The sequence below is a fragment of the Garra rufa genome, unplaced genomic scaffold, assembly GCF_049309525.1.
Source record: "Garra rufa unplaced genomic scaffold, GarRuf1.0 hap1_unplaced_062, whole genome shotgun sequence".
NCBI classification, from domain to species: Eukaryota; Metazoa; Chordata; class Actinopteri; order Cypriniformes; family Cyprinidae; genus Garra; species Garra rufa.
The window spans coordinates 8,767-25,019 of NW_027394337.1; the positions used below are offsets into that span (position 1 = coordinate 8,767).

General features: G+C 35.9%; 1 protein-coding gene across 1 annotated transcript; it reads right to left on the bottom strand.

Moving 5' to 3' along the window:
- Positions 1 to 1,029: 1,029 nt before the first annotated feature.
- LOC141316013 (succinate--CoA ligase [GDP-forming] subunit beta, mitochondrial-like) lies at positions 1,030 to 14,612 on the bottom strand (the record flags this gene model as incomplete). The annotated part of the gene is made up of 5 exons (XM_073832758.1): positions 14,537 to 14,612; positions 13,082 to 13,181; positions 10,525 to 10,615; positions 6,010 to 6,162; positions 1,030 to 1,119 (listed from the first exon to the last, which is right to left on the bottom strand). Coding segments are annotated over exons 1-5 (510 nt in total), but the record flags the coding sequence as incomplete, so codon positions are not given.
- Between the last annotated feature and the right edge of the window lie 1,641 nt (positions 14,613 to 16,253).

A 16,253-nucleotide genomic window follows, 5' to 3' on the forward strand; every position in this document is an offset into this window, starting at 1 on the left:
GATGTGCAGCTTTTGAGGATCTTTTGGTCTACTTCACTTTGTAAGGCAGGTCCTCTTTAAGTGATTTCTTGATTGCGAACAGGTGTGGCAGTAATCAGGCCTGGGTGTGGCTCAAGAAACTGAACTCAGGTGATAAACCACAGTTATGTTTTAACGGGGAGGCAAACACTTTTTCACACAGGGCCATGTGGGTTTGGATTTTTTATCCCTCTATAAAAAAAAACTCTTTTTGAAAAAACTGCATGTTGTCAGTATCTTAATATTTAAATTTGTTTGATGATCTGAAACATTAAAGTGTGGCAAACATGCAAAAAAAAAATCATTAAGGGGGCCAACACTTTTTCACACCACTGTATATATTATAATTTATAATCTTGTAACACTTTTATTGAAGACTGGATAATGATTTATACAGTACTTTGTAACATAATTTTAATATTTTGACTTGATCAGTTCTGTAGATTTTGCTAAATAGACCTTCATGCTCTTAATCACAGTCATCTCCTAAATTCCCAAAAATATTAAGTTAATATAATATAATTATATTTTGACCCACATGACGTGACATACCTTGAAAAACACACATTTAAGGAAAATAAAGAAGCAGGGGGTTGCACCCAAACACCGTTACAGAATCTCCTGAGCTAGATTCACTCAGAGACCCTGTACAAGGCCTTGGTATAAACGTCTTTAAATCTTAGAGATTTAAACTTGTGCTTATCGTTTATGGCGACGGTAGTCACAGCAAATCCACGACCTGTTTATAGGCGGCAGTTTATGTGAACAATGTACCAGCACGAACTGCTGATGACCGGTAATGCCATCTTAGGCCTAAACACGACAAGAAATGTTTAATGACTGTATTGGCAGAGTCATCCTGTCCATTACTCTGGCTTTTTCCATGAGTATAAATGGAGACATAGCGGACGTTGGGGGGGTGATGTAAGGTAAGGGCCGCTGTGCTTCTGTTAACGACATACACTCTAATGGCACAATCTCTTTGGCAGCGATTCAGTCCAAACCCATTACCTGTCTCTCCAACGGCCCTTTGAATCCCAAATTAGCTGCCATTCGTAGCGCCTGGTCGTCTCGGACCCCCTCGAAAATATCTATGACTTCCTGAGGCAAGAGAAAAGGCAAGAGAAAACCAACCATCAGCTAAAATTTGACACAAAGAGGATGTTCATATTAAAATCAAGAGAGATGCAATTAAGCACTGGCATGCAGCCAACCTCAAATGAGAAAAAGACGAGAGCTGGAGAACAATGGCTTACAATGGCTTTGCAATTATAAGGCCATCTCTAAAAGATCACTCATATACAGAAATAGACACACACAAGAGAGATAATGCATAAAATCAGACATCACAAAGAGACACAAGAATAACAAGCAGCCGTTACATGTCTTAATACGAGCCTATGGTTCACTTATAATGGTGGGCAATGCTTTTATGCCTTAAGTGTTCTGTGCAAAACAAGGGTATGCATCCTTTTTGACTTAAAATCACATTACTTTCATGAACGTGCGTTGAAGACAGAAATTGTTGAAGTTATTTTTGTTTTCTTTGTGTATTCTTGTAACATCACGGTTTAACCACTGATGTCACATGGACTATTTTATGGATGTCCTTACTACCTTTCTGGGCCTTGAACGTGTCCGTTGCGTTTCTGTCTATACAAGGTCAGAAAGTATGGAAGCCCGTTTCCTCCACTGAATAAAAAAAGGTTATTGCGAGTTGTTATCTCACAATTCTGACTTTTTTTCTCATAACTGTGTTACACACACTTGCAATTCTACCTTCTTTTCTCAGAATTGTATGATATAAACTAGGGATGCACCAATACCACTTTTTCCAGTACTCGCCCGATACGATACTTTTATTTTTGGTACTTGCCGATTCGAGTACCGATACCGATATTTTAAAATTTACTGGTAAAATATTGGGTACAGAAACTAAAATATGTATAATGGTAGTTTGTTAACTTCATTTTATGAAATAGACAGTCAAACCAAAATTTATTCAGACACCTTGAAAATTTCTCACATTGTCAGTTTATTCGCTATAGTTTAGAAATTCATCTTGATAATGTCGGATAATTTTAATAGAAAGGTACGTAGTGCATTACAATCAACCAAAAATGATTTAGACAACTATTAGTATGACAATATTTACACAACTATCAATACTTTGTCAGGTGCACCCTTAGCCTCAATGACAGCCTGTAGTCTCGTGGGCATGCTGTTAACCGGGTATATGCAAAACTGAATTTATAATTGTTGGTCCCAAATTATCAATTTTACTGGTAGTCCACTGTATTACACTTTTTTGGGTATATTATGTCACAGTTTACTTTATTTTGCTATGCTCACTTATATAAATGAACTAGTGTCCCGCACCCACTAGTTATTTGTACAGTTAATTATGCCCATTAAAATGTATTTTACAAGTTTTTGTTACTTTCACTGTTCATTTTTTGCTCTATGGTACATCATCTTTAATTCAACAGCATTAGAGCAGCTCCATTGCAGCGGCTTATTACTGTAAATTTAACGTTTGTTTTTACCTTTTCATATGCTTAATGAGGCTCAGAGGTGGCAGGAGTGCAACCAAATTCCTAAATTCATGTTGAGATTAATGTTTTAAATCTACATTTTTTAAACAGAAATAATAAAGATTTAAATAACTGCCAGCAGGTGGCGGCAAGACACTGATTTAATAACTGAATCATATCATTCATTTGATTCATTCGAACGGATGGTTCGTTCAGGAATAAAGCGAGTGACTGTCTTTATGAATGGGAAACTGAATAATTTCACTAGATTTGTTTAAAAATGCATGTTCATTCATAAACGAAACACCGCTGTGTTTGAGTGGAGATGCGCAGTGGCTCAGTTGTGACTTGTTTCAGACTAGTTTTGACAACGAAATAGAGCAAAATCAGGCAATGTAAGTCACTTAATAATAACGTCTTGTTTATATAACTGCTGTATTAAATCAATATCTCATTTACAAACCCCCTTAAAAAATAGTAAAAGCTTAGTTCGCGATATCACAAAGCTCTATTATAATCAACGACGCTGTCAATACTGTACAATCATTCTCTTATTTACACTCTCTCTACACATTATTTATGGATTGGTGAGATATGTCTGTGATACATTACACAACGTTGCAAAAACATGTAGAAACCTTTAAATCTCCCCTGAGCGCAAACACAAATATGCTGATCGGGTCAGTCGTACATGGTCGTACAATTACGCAGTAATTTTTAGTCGCAAATGCGAGTGTAATGTTCGCACTGTAGACCCCTTTTATAGTGAATGCACCTATAAATTTTGTTTTAGATTTATAAATTAGTTCTAATTCAAACGACGTGTATGCTAAGTGAGCGAACATCAATAAATATTACGCAGCAGAAGTGAGTGTGCTCTCTCTCTCTCTCTCTTTCACTGCAGTTTAATAACTTGTGCATTTTTTTTCTTACTTGTTTTTGACATATCCGACCGAACTACAAACTTTTCAGTGATGTCTGTGAGAAAGGGACATTCATTTGACAAGCTTGCGCATCTGCGCCACCGCGCGCTCAATCCAGCTGTGTGCTTTGATTATCAGCTTTTAGTTATCTTGCGCACATCAGCTATACAGGCATTACTGAAAGTTTAACATTATATTAATTGCATACATATACTTCGTAGACATCCTTAACCTCTAATGACTCCATTCTGCTGTTTGTTGTTCTGTTGTGGATGTTTCTTTGTCTGAATATGCACTTGTCACAGCTGTGTGGTATCGGTGTTTGGTCTTGGGGGATTTTAACGAGTACGAGTACAGGAGCTCAGTATCGGTATCGGTGCATCCCTAATATAAACTCACACTTGCAAGTTATAAAGTCAGAATTAACATAATATAACATTAATATAAACTTGCAATTCTGTGAACATATCAGTCTTTTTTCTCCTCAGAACTGTACTTATTGACTTGCAATTGTGAGTATATATCTCAAAATTCTGAGAAAAAATAAGTCAAAATTGCGAGAAAAAAAATAGAATTGTGAGATTATATCTCGCAATTGTGACTTTATAACTCGCAATTGTGCATTTACATATCACAGTTCTGAGAAATAAAGTCAGAATTGCAGAGAAAAAAAATTTGAATTTTGAATTTATATCCCACAATTCTGAATTTATAACTCACAATTGAGTTTACATCTCGCAATTCTGACTTTATAACTCGCAATTGTGAGTTTATATCCCACGATCCTGACTATAACTCGCAATTGTGCGTTTATATCTCAGTTCTGTAAAAAAAAAAAAATCCGAAATTGTGAGATGTAAACTCGCAATTCTGACTTTATAACTCACAATTGTGAATTTATATCCCACAATTCTGACTTTATAACTCACAATTGTGAATTTATATCCCACAATTCTGAATTTATAACTCACAATTGTGAATTTATATCCCACAATTTTGACTTTATAACTCACAATTGTGAATTTATATCCCACAATTCTGAATTTATAACTCACAATTTTGAGTTTATATCTCGCAAGTTTGACTTTATAACTCACAATTGTGAGTTTATATCCCACAATTTTGACTTTATAACTCACAATTGTGAATTAATATCCCACAATTATGAATTTATAACTCGCAATTGTGAGTTTATATCCCACAATCCTGACTATAACTCTCAATTGTGTCTTTATATCTCAGTTCTGTAAAAAAAAAAAAAAAAAAAATCTGACTTTATAACTCACAATTGTGAGTTTATATCCCACAATTTTGACTTTATAACTCACAATTGTGAATTAATATCCCACAATTATGAATTTATAACTCGCAATTGTGAGTTTATATCCCACAATCCTGACTATAACTCTCAATTGTGTGTTTATATCTCAGTTCTGTAAAAAAAAAAAAAAAAAAAAAAAAAAATCCGGAATTGTGAGATGTAAACTCGCAATTCTGACTTTATAACTCACAATTGTGAATTTATATCCCACAATTCTGAATTTATAACTCACAATTTTGAGTTTATATCTCGCAATTCTGACTTTATAACTCACAATTGTGAGTTTATATCCCACAATTCTGACTTTATAACTCACAATTTTGAGTTTACATCTCGCAATTCTGAATTTATAACTCACAATTGTCAGTTTATATACCACAATTTTGACTTTATAACTCACAATTGTGAGTTTATATCCCACAATTCTGAATTTATAACTCACAATTGTGCGTTTATATCCCACAATTTTGACTTTATAAATCACAATTTTGAATTTATATCCCACAATTCTGAATTTATAACTCACAATTTTGAGTTTACATCTCGCAATTCTGACTTTATAACTCGCAATTGTGAGTTTATATCCCACAATTTTGACCTTATAACTCACAATTTTGAATTTATATCCCACAATTCTGAATTTATAACTCACAATTTTGAGTTTACATCTCGCAATTCTGACTTTATAACTCGCAATTGTGAATTTATATCCCACAATTCTGAATTTATAACTCACAGTTGTGTTTATATCCCACAATTCTGACTTTATAACTCACAGTTGTGTTTATATCCCACAATTCTGACTTTATAACTCGCAATTGTGAGTTTATATCTCGCAATTCTGACTTTATAACTCGCAATTGTGTGTATATTTCAGTTCTGCAAAAAAAAAAGTCAGAATTTTGAGTTTATATGACGTAATTCTGAGAAAAAAAGTCAGAATTGCGATTTTATATGACATAATACTAAGAAAAAAAAATCTGAATTGTCAGATAAAAAGTAGCAATTAGCTTTTTTATTTTTTAGTCAGTGGCGGAAACTGGCTTCTTATAAGAAAGCTCTCAGATTTCATCAAAGGTATCTTAATTTGTGTTCCGAAGATGAACGAAGGTCTTACAGGTTTGGAACGACATGAAGGTAAGTAATTCAGGACAGAATTGTCATTTTTGGCTGAACTATCCCTTTAAAAGCCAGTCAGATACAAGTGAGATACCTTGAAGATGAGCTCTGGTGTGGTGGCAGCTACTTCCTCTATGTCCACACCACCCTGAGGGCTGCCCACCATCACGGGTCCATTACAGGAACGGTCCATCAGGATGGCGAAATATGTTTCCCTGGAGATATCCAGAGCTTCGGCTACCATCACCTGCTCAGCACAAACACACAAACACTAGGTGAGCTGAGGATTCATTATTGTGTGTTCTCTATCCATTACGGTGTATTAAAAGACACTGATTTTTGAAGGAGGGCACAAGTTTACTGGCTGCGGGTCTTGCTGCTATATCTAATACAGGATAATCAGCCATTAAGAAACTCGATGGCAAGTGGATAAAAACAGAAGTACCAATAACAGGGTCGAAAGAACAACTAATAAAAAGCTGATGGAAGAGAAGTGACACAAAAGAGGATAAGCGAAGGAAGCAGCGGGAGACAGAAGTGTGGGGCAGATGTTTATGTACTTGAGATGATCCGTAAGACTCAAAAGAGGCATGACGCACAAGCGGATTACTATTTATAAAATCAAGTAAAGGGAAAATTTTGTATATTTGTAACATTTTATTTTAAAATAAAGAGGAGACTACGCATATTTGTAACCTTGACATTTTAACCGTCTATGGTCCCCTCTTCACTGTCAAAAAAACCTAAACAAAAACATAAAAAAATGCACCATTTTAACATTCAGTATAAAAATGTAACATCAATGTAACATTAAAACATTTTTTTTTAATGTTTAAGATTTTTACTTTCACTGTCAAAATAAATTAATAAATAAATAAATAAAATATTCAAACAAAACAACACACACACATACAGACATAAAATAAATAAATAAATAAATAATAAAAATAAATACAGGCAAAACTAGGCGTATTTGTAACATTTTTACATTATATTTAGGGAAGGCTTGGCATAATTGTACATTTTTTTTTTTTTACAATAATAAACTACATGAATCTGAGGTGTCATTCTTGTCTGTCATTCATGTTTAACATTTAATTAAAAAATAAAAATAAAATGATCACCCAACTTACATTTTGGCCATTTTATCTAAAAAATAAAAAACAAAAAAATAAAAAAAACACCCAGGCAGCGATACACTGTTACTGAGCATGTGTTGAATAAGTGTCATCTCTCTTACTCGTACATGACTGAAGAAATTTCGACTGTTCCAATTGCCCCAGTCTCCCCTACACTCCGATCTCCAGCACCCTTGTCCATTTTTATCCCTTTCAGCTTGTGAAGGAGGCAACAAGAGAGGCAAACGTTTGCACCCTCTGTTCATTCTATTTCCTGCATCGTTCTTCCATTTATTTCATCCTTTACTCTATTTCCTCGCTTCACAGCCTATTACTGCAGAAAAGAAAGAGAGAAGGCCAACAAGACTGACTGCGCTAACATAGTTGAGTGCAACACGGCACATTAACGTAGAGTCCTGACGGCAAACTGACAGCTCACAAGCAGCATTCCTCTCCGACACTGACAACACAATTACATCCTTTTAACACAAGTCATATTCAAACCCTCATCCATATTCAATCCCCTCTAGGGCTGAAAGCTATAAAGAGTACAAAATAAAACCTATTCAATAGATATTTTAATATTTATGTATTTACTTCAACCAAACAGCCATCAGCAATTGACCTACATATATTTTTTATATAAAAAGTAAAAAAAAAACAAAAAAACAATAACAGTAACAACATAACTATAACAAAACTAAATTATTTATACATGCACTACTGATTTTGGAACACAACAGCCACCAGTTATGCTTTATTTTCATGGCAGATGATTACAGAATTTCACGGACAGAGTTTTCCATCAAAATAAAAGCTTTACTGCCGTTTCCGTCAACATGAAAGTTTAAAAGTGCAGTATGAATTGCTGACAGCTATAGGTAATGCCTTTTGCCATTGAAATTCAAAATATCTCTTTCAAGTGTAGAAATTAGAAAAGAAGTATTGTAAAATCCCTACTATAGTGAAAAGATAAAATTATATACAGGTATGAAATATTCATTTTCATTTATTCTACAGTGCAATCGTTTTATAATATATGGATATTACTGTGATAGGAATAAGGTATACAGTTGTTGTTATTATCATTATATTTTAATTTGTCTGGCTTCCTAAAACACCAGTGTGAATGTAATTTAAACTGAGACAGTACAGTCGTGGCCAAAAGTTTTGAGAATTACATAAATACTGGAAATTGTGCCACCAGTGCAGAGCTTGCTCAGGAATGGCAGCAGGCAGGTGTGAGCGCATCTGCACACACAGTGAGGCCAAGACTTTTGGAAGATGGCCTGGTGTCAAGAAGGGCAGCAAAGAAGCCACTTCTCTCCAAAAAAAACATCAGGGACAGATTGATTTTCTGCAAAAAGTATGGCGAATGGACTGCTGAGGACTGGGGCAAAGTCATATTCTCCGATGAAGCCTCTTTCCGATTGTTTTGGGCATCTGGAAAAAGGCTTGTCCGGAGAAGAAAAGGTGAGCGCTACCATCAGTCCTGTGTCATGCCAACAGTAAAGCATCCTGAGACCATTCATGTGTGGGGTTGCTTCTCATCCAAGGGAGCGGGCTCACTCACAATTTTGACAAAAACACAGCCATGAATAAAGAATGGTACCAAAACACCCTCCAACAGCAACTTCTTCCAACAATCCAACAACAGTTTGGTGAAGAACAATGCATTTTCCAGCGCGATGGAGCACCGTGCCATAAGGCAAAAGTGATAACTAAGTGGCTCGGGGACCAAAACGTTGAAATTTTAGGTCCATGGCCTGGAAACTCCCCAGATCTTAATCCCATTGAGAACTTGTGGTCAATCCTCAAGAGGCGGGTGGACAAACAAAAACCCACTAATTCTGACAAACTCCAAGAAGTGATTATGAAAGAATGGGTTGCTATCAGTCAGGATTTGGCCCAGAAGTTGATTGAGAGCATGCCCAGTCGAACTGCAGAGGTCTGAAAAAGAAGGGCCAACACTGCAAATACTGACTCTTTGCATAAATGTCATGTAATTGTCGATAAAAGCCTTTGAAACGTATGAAGTGCGTGTAATTATATTTCAGAACATCACAGAAACAACTGAAACAAAGATCTAAAAGCAGTTGAGCAGCAAACTTTGTGAAAACTAATATTTGTGTCATTCTCAAAACTTTTGGCCACGACTGTACACCACAAATAAAAAGAGGGTTGAGTTAGGGTTAGGCTTAGACTTTTTTTGTGACTTAAGTTTCCTGAGTTAAGAACATGTGTTGGAGCTCTTAATTTTTAATCTAAGTGCATTAGAAGAATTGAACTTTAAAATGTACTCAATGTTTTGTTTTTTTTTATATCACAATTATATTGCATTGTGGACTTCATATTAAGATATCATCGTTTAGTCACATTTTGATATCGTTACATCCCTAGAAAACATTGAAGACATTTTTAAATCAGACGTTATCTTCATTAACAAACCACACATTTGAAGTCTAAAGTACATTCTCACCTAAAAACTCTTAAAACTACATTCCAATACACAAAAACAAATTTCTGCTCATACATCTCATAAATCATATGTATGATTAAGTATGATAACGTCTTCTGAAGGTGGACACCAATTTTACAAAATGTACTTTTCCTTTTTCCTCTCAATAAACTGATACTGTATTCTGAATTCAAGAGGAAAACCTCATTATACAATAACGCATCCATGTGAAAAGGCAACCAGAGGTCTCTTGAATAGCAAATGTGACATTCTCTCAAATGTGGCGAGAGAAGTTTGTGGGGGGATGCCACACGCTCGAGCTGGCATTTCTAAAGCATTTATTTATTTTTGCTTATATCCCACCTCTGTTCCTCCTCACCACAATCCATCCTACTCATCCAGCCATGCACTTCCACCCCTAAGGCAGGAAAAAGACAAAAATGTGACGCTGTCGTTGTGCAAAAAGTTTTGTGGTGGTCGCGTGAGGGGAAGCTTGCGGGAATAAAAGCAGTGATAATGGGAAGCTCTAGGCCGCGTTTAAAGATGTGAGGACAAACACGTGCTAAGTGCAGAAAGCCATCATTACCTCCTGAGGGAGAGAGAGATAAACAGTGATAAACATACAGGGTGGTTGGTTGTAGGAGTATGCCAGTCTGTGTGGGTGTCAGACGTAGAGAGAAGCAGAGAAAGAGGGAGGAAAATGATATTTCTGCTTGTTAGTGACACATGGAAATGGCTGTTTACCAACATTTCCTGCACACCGAGCTCTGACTCATACGGTTTATTCATCTCAATGACCTGTGATACCTAACTCAGCTAATAGCAAAAGAAGATTTCTTTAAAGAAATGACAGAAAGGGGAATAAAATGCATCTTTAAATGGTACTGTATTATACAGTTTTCTCCTGCAGCCAGGAAGACAAGGAGAATGGAAAGAGAAAGAGAGAATTTAATTTCCAAGTACAAAAACGATTAAAACAACATTAAAAAAAGAGACATCATGCCAGAGGTAAACAAGGAGCTTTCATTCATACCGTATTTACTTTCACTCCTTCCTTAGGGGTCTGTTTGGTGGTCAGATTGAAGCCGAGCATCTTACCAGCCAAATCTCCAACAACAGCAGGACTGAAATAGAGACACATTTTTAGACTTTTAATTTATTTTGACTTGTAAATGACCAATAACCAAAAAACTGTATCATTGCTCTTAAACCAAGATTCACTCAAAGTTGATTTAACCTTACAGTTGGATCTCATATATAAAACAAACATTCATAATTTTTGTATAGAGTGTATTTGTTTAGAATAGCATTATTAATTATAGAATACTATTCATTTATACATCAAAACTCTGTTGTAAATTGGTCTCTTTAATTATAGTTTCTTTAGATGTCACATGTACAACTATTTAGAAACAGGCTGATGCAAGTCTCACAAACCTAAAATATACATCACAGTAACGAACCTTGATTCATTTTACATTGGAAATGACTTGGCTCAGTGAGGGCAGAATGAATTTTGAACAATTAAAGGGATAGTTCTTATCAAAAATAAAAATTCTGTCATTAATTACTCAGCCTCATGTCGTTCCAAATCCATAAGATCATTTTCAGAACATAAAGTAAGATATTTTTGATTAAATCTGAGAGCTTTTTGAACCTGCATAGAGAATAAGGCAACTGACATGTTCAAGGCCCAGAAACCCTGGTGATAAAAACAGCTAAAACCAGCCTAGGCTGGTTGGGTGGTCTGGTTTAAGCTGGGAGTAGCTGGTTTTAGCTGGTGGTTTCCCATCCTGACCAGCTTGGACCAGCCTGGCTAGGCTGGTAAAGTGGCCAAAACCCCTCTAAAACCAGCTAAAGCCAGGCTGGTTGACCAGCTAAAACCAGCCAGGCTTTTTTGCGCATTGGGGTTGTATGTTACACGTAATGTTGTTAAATAATGTTTTTTTTTTTTTTTTTTTTTTTTTTTACATTATTTCAGTTTCATGTGTTACCATGATGGTGTTTAGTGTTTGTGTGAATGGCACTGTGCACCTTGCATATATGTGACCCTGGACCACAAAACCAGTCTTAATTCGCTGGGGTATATTTGTAGTAATAGCCAAAAATACATAGTATGGGTCAAAATTATAGATTTTTCTTTTATGCCAAAAATCATTAGGAAATTAAGTAAAGATCATGTTCCATGAAGATTTTTTTGTAAAATTCCCACTGTAAACATATCAAAATGTAATTTTTGATTAGTAATATGCATTGTTAAGAGCTCAATTTGGACAAATTTAAAGGTGATTTTCTTAGTATTTTGATTTTTTTGCACCCTCAGATTCCAGATTTTCAAATAGTTGTATCTCGGCCAAATATCGTCCTACCCTAACAAACCATACATCAATAGAAAGCTTATTTATTGAGCTTTCATATGATGTATACATCTCAGTTTTGTAAAATTTAACCTTATGACTGGTTTTGTGGTCCAGGGTTACATATGTTAATATTTAAAAGCTGCTTGTGATGAGCTTTGGTTCATCGTGTGACTTTCTCATGACCACCTGCTTTTGCTGGTTATCAGTGTATTAAAAAGGTCCAAAACCAATTTCAGTACTTCAATAGGTTGGTAAATTAACATTATATCAGTTAATGAAATTACGGTATTTAAATGTAAATTTAAGTTAAAACCGTAAACCTTAAAAACGCTGCTACCATATTATTACGGTAAAATTCTGGCAACCACAGCTGAGTTTTTTTTTTTTTTTTTTTTTTACAGTGTATCCCTATAATGCTGGTCATAGTAAATCTTTTTGACTAAAAGAACCAGTCATTTTTCCCAGATCGGACATTGCAGCTCACGCTGTCATTGTTGCGTGCGGCAAACACTTACGCACACTCTAACAAGATAATATCTGACCAAACTGTATGTGGATGCAAGTGATACATGTGTGCTAATACATTGTGCCATGGTGCTCATGCTAGCAATGGTGGTTTAAATTAGGCTCATTTGCTGATCACGTTGTCCTAACTCTCTCCGCATAATTTCTTGCCATTGTACTACAAATAACAATAGTACAGAACAACTAAAAAAGTTGAAGAAACATACTAGCAAACTCTCAACGATCTCCTAGGGACACAAAAAGCACTGTGCTCATTTGCTAGATAAAACAGATCAGTCTGCGTTTCAGAGTGTTTTCTCTGGACGATTCTCTTCAACCCGAATGCCAAAGTACACTACGTGACAGTGATACACGACGCAGGCATTCAGTCATAAATCAGCCCCTACTTGAGGAAAACTCGCGGCTTTCTGGTAAAGTTTTCAGAGATTGCTAAATTTCAAACGTCTCCTTTATTCTCAAGGGTTTCTTCACAATATTTTTATAGTTTCTATAACACTTATAATTTGTTCAGCTGAGGAATCCATCATTCCACATTACAACTGAGTTTTAAGGACATCACAAATGCTGAGGCTGGAGCGATATTCTGCTCTATTTTCTCGGTGAGAAATACAGGGTGTCAAAGAATGACAGGCGTTTTAAGAGGAATGAAAGACAGGAAAGCAGGATCTATTCTTTCTCTGAAAATGGGTCTAGGCAGGTACTCACTCTTTTGTTAAATGCACCCCTCCTTTCAAGCCGCTGTCGAACACTCCTTTGCCTCTTCCTCCCGCTAAAATCTGAGCTTTCAGGACAATCTCCTTCGCTTCTAAAATGACAAAAGTGATAAAAAAAAAGGTTAGAGCCCCAAGATGCCAGGAAAAAAAGGTACTCCAGACACAAAGTAGTGCTTAGCGGGTGACGCAGGTTCAAATCTGGCCTGCAACAATCTCATTTAAGAGACTCTCATAGCATCTCAACAAACTTACAGATAAACATGCAAGCGAAAAAGAAATGAGATCGGAAGTAGGCTTGGTGTTTTCAGATGTAATTTGATTTTAAATATTGCGCTGATCTCCACAGGCATGTTTTGATGATGTGTCTTCCAGAGCGGTTAGCAATTTTGTCATTGTTTCTTTCATCACGGAAACATCACTGAGATGGAAGCACAAGGCTGAGAAAATAATAGCTTGTCATGAGACACTATGTTGAAACATTTGATCAGTATTGTGGTATATAAATCATTTTATAAATCAAAAAGAACCATATACTGTTGAGCGACTATTGAGTGACTGAGATTAAAAGAACCTTACAGATTTTTCTTATTACTCTACCAGGGTATGCAATTTATATATTGTATTCTCTATAATACCTACTTTTTTTTAAAGGTAAGCTGAAGTAACAAAAACAAATGTTGTGCTATATACAGGGGGAAAAAAGGACCAAATCTGCAGTATTTTTTCATTTCATAAAAACAAGCATATGAATAATTAAACAAACAAAAAAAATTATAAAATTTTAGTTATTTAATAGTTATTAATAATAAATAAACAAAAACACTCAGCAATGAAAAACAAATAAAAGCAGCTAAATAAACAAAATGATTACAATGTTTAATAATGACAATAATAAATGAGTACTGTAGAGCTGTCACTAACAGCGATTATTTGGTTAAATAAGTAAGCAGTCGATTACTCTAACAATTAATCGAGTAATCTGCTAATTATTTCATTTTTTGTGGTAATAAAAATAGATCTAAGCAAACAATAGCCTATAAAAATACATAAAATGTATTATAAACAATAGAACTAGTGTAAATTATGCGTTATATCCAGGGGTGCACCGATCCGATATTAGGATCGGATATCGGGCCCGATATTGAAAAAATAGCTGGATCGGGGATCGGAAGAATTAACAGATCCACGGGCAGATCCAGTTTTTTTCCTCTTTTTTTTCTTCCTCCGTCGCAGCCAGTGACTGTAAATATAGGTCGCAGCAGATCCTATATAACGGCAAATCAATGCTATTAATAAACAAGCGAGAGGAAAACAGATCTACACGCCAGCAAACGGAAACCGCGATCTCATTTCAAACCTGCGCGCCCGTGACATATTCTCTGCGCGCAATACAAGCCCTCGTGCGCGCATGATCTTTCCCTCATCCTCGCGCTAGATCTTCTCTCACCTGCTCGTGCGAAAACTTTTATTTTTGTCAGTCGTGGGGCAGGACTTGCTGGTTTAATTGTAATCTCAAACGCCATTGGTTACCTACTCTATTCCGGGAGTCATTCACGTTAATATAGCCTTAAAAGCTTAATGTTGCATGAAATTTAAAATATAACCTTTTAACCATGACAATAACCGTAGAAAAGTGTCATTACAACCTATAAAAAGGGTTTATGTCCTGGGTTTATGGGTTATTATGTTAATATGTCGCACAGGCGCAGGTTTGAAATGAGCTCACGGTTTCCGTTTGCTCGCGCGTAGATCTGTTTTCCTCTCGCGTATGTGATTTACTGCGCGCGACAGCATCAGTGGTGCGCTCGTTTATTAATGGCATTGATTTGCCGTCATAATCCTACGTCATTCATTAGCAGCACGTGTGTCGCATGCTGGAACAGTTGGAGCATAAGCATGGAACATATGCAGTTTATTATTAATTCAACAACGGTAACGGATCGGTATCGGGTATCGACAGATATACAAAGCCCAGGCATCGGTATCGGTATCGGGACTGAAAAAGTCGGATCGGTGCATCCCTAGTTATATCAAATGCCCACAGAGGGCGCCAACAACCTGACCACTGTTTTTACACACATCTAAAAAATGAATAAATTCATAAAGCAATAATATATGTAAACATTGATGAACAAACAAAACAAATATTACAAATGTTTATAAAAACCAACAAAAAAAGTGAGTACTATAGATCAGTCACTAACATTTTTTTTTTTTGTTAAACAAGTAATTGTCGATTATTTTTGCGATTCATTGAGTAACTGGCTAATTATATACAGTATATATATATTTTGTGTGTGTGTGTGTGTGTGTGTACCTGGTATTCATCACATTGTGGGGACCAAATGTCCCCACAAGGATAGTAATACCAGTAGATTTTGACCTTGTGGGGACATTTCTTAGGTCCCCATGAGAAAACAGGCTTATAAATCATGCACAATGAGGGCTAGGGTAGGTGTAGGGCGATAGAAAATACGGTTTGTACAGTATGAAAACCATTACGCCTATGGAATGTCCCCATAAAACATGTAAACCCAACATGTGTGTGTTTGTGTGTGTGTGTGTGTGTACCTGGTATTCATCACGTTGTGGGGACCAAATGTCCCCCACAAGGATAGGAATACCAGTAGATTTTGACCTTGTGGGGACATTTCTCAGGTCCCCATGAAGAAACAGGCTTATAAATCATGCACAATGAGTTTTTTTGATGAAGTAAAAGTATGCACAATCTCCTGTGAGGGCTAGGTTTAGGTGTAGGGTAGGACGATAGAAAGTACGGTTTGTACAGTATAAAAACAATTACGCCTATGGAATGTCCCCATAAAACATGTGAACCCAACATGTGTGTGTGTGTGTGTGTGTGTGTGTGTGTGTGTGCGTGTGTGTGTGTGTGTGTGTGTGTGTGTGTGTGTGTGTGTGCGTGTGTGTGTGAGAGAATGCGTGGCAATCAAAACAAACCTAAGAGAACAATAGTCTTTACAAATATTTAAAATACATATAATAGCAATGAGGCAATAATAATTAGTTCAAATAAAGTGTAAAAAGCAAGCAATCATATGGTTTTATTAAAAACAATAGAACTAATCTACATTATGTATTATATCAAATGCCTGCACTTTTTTACACTTTACTGTGCAATCTATTTAAACACCTTTAATTCAAAT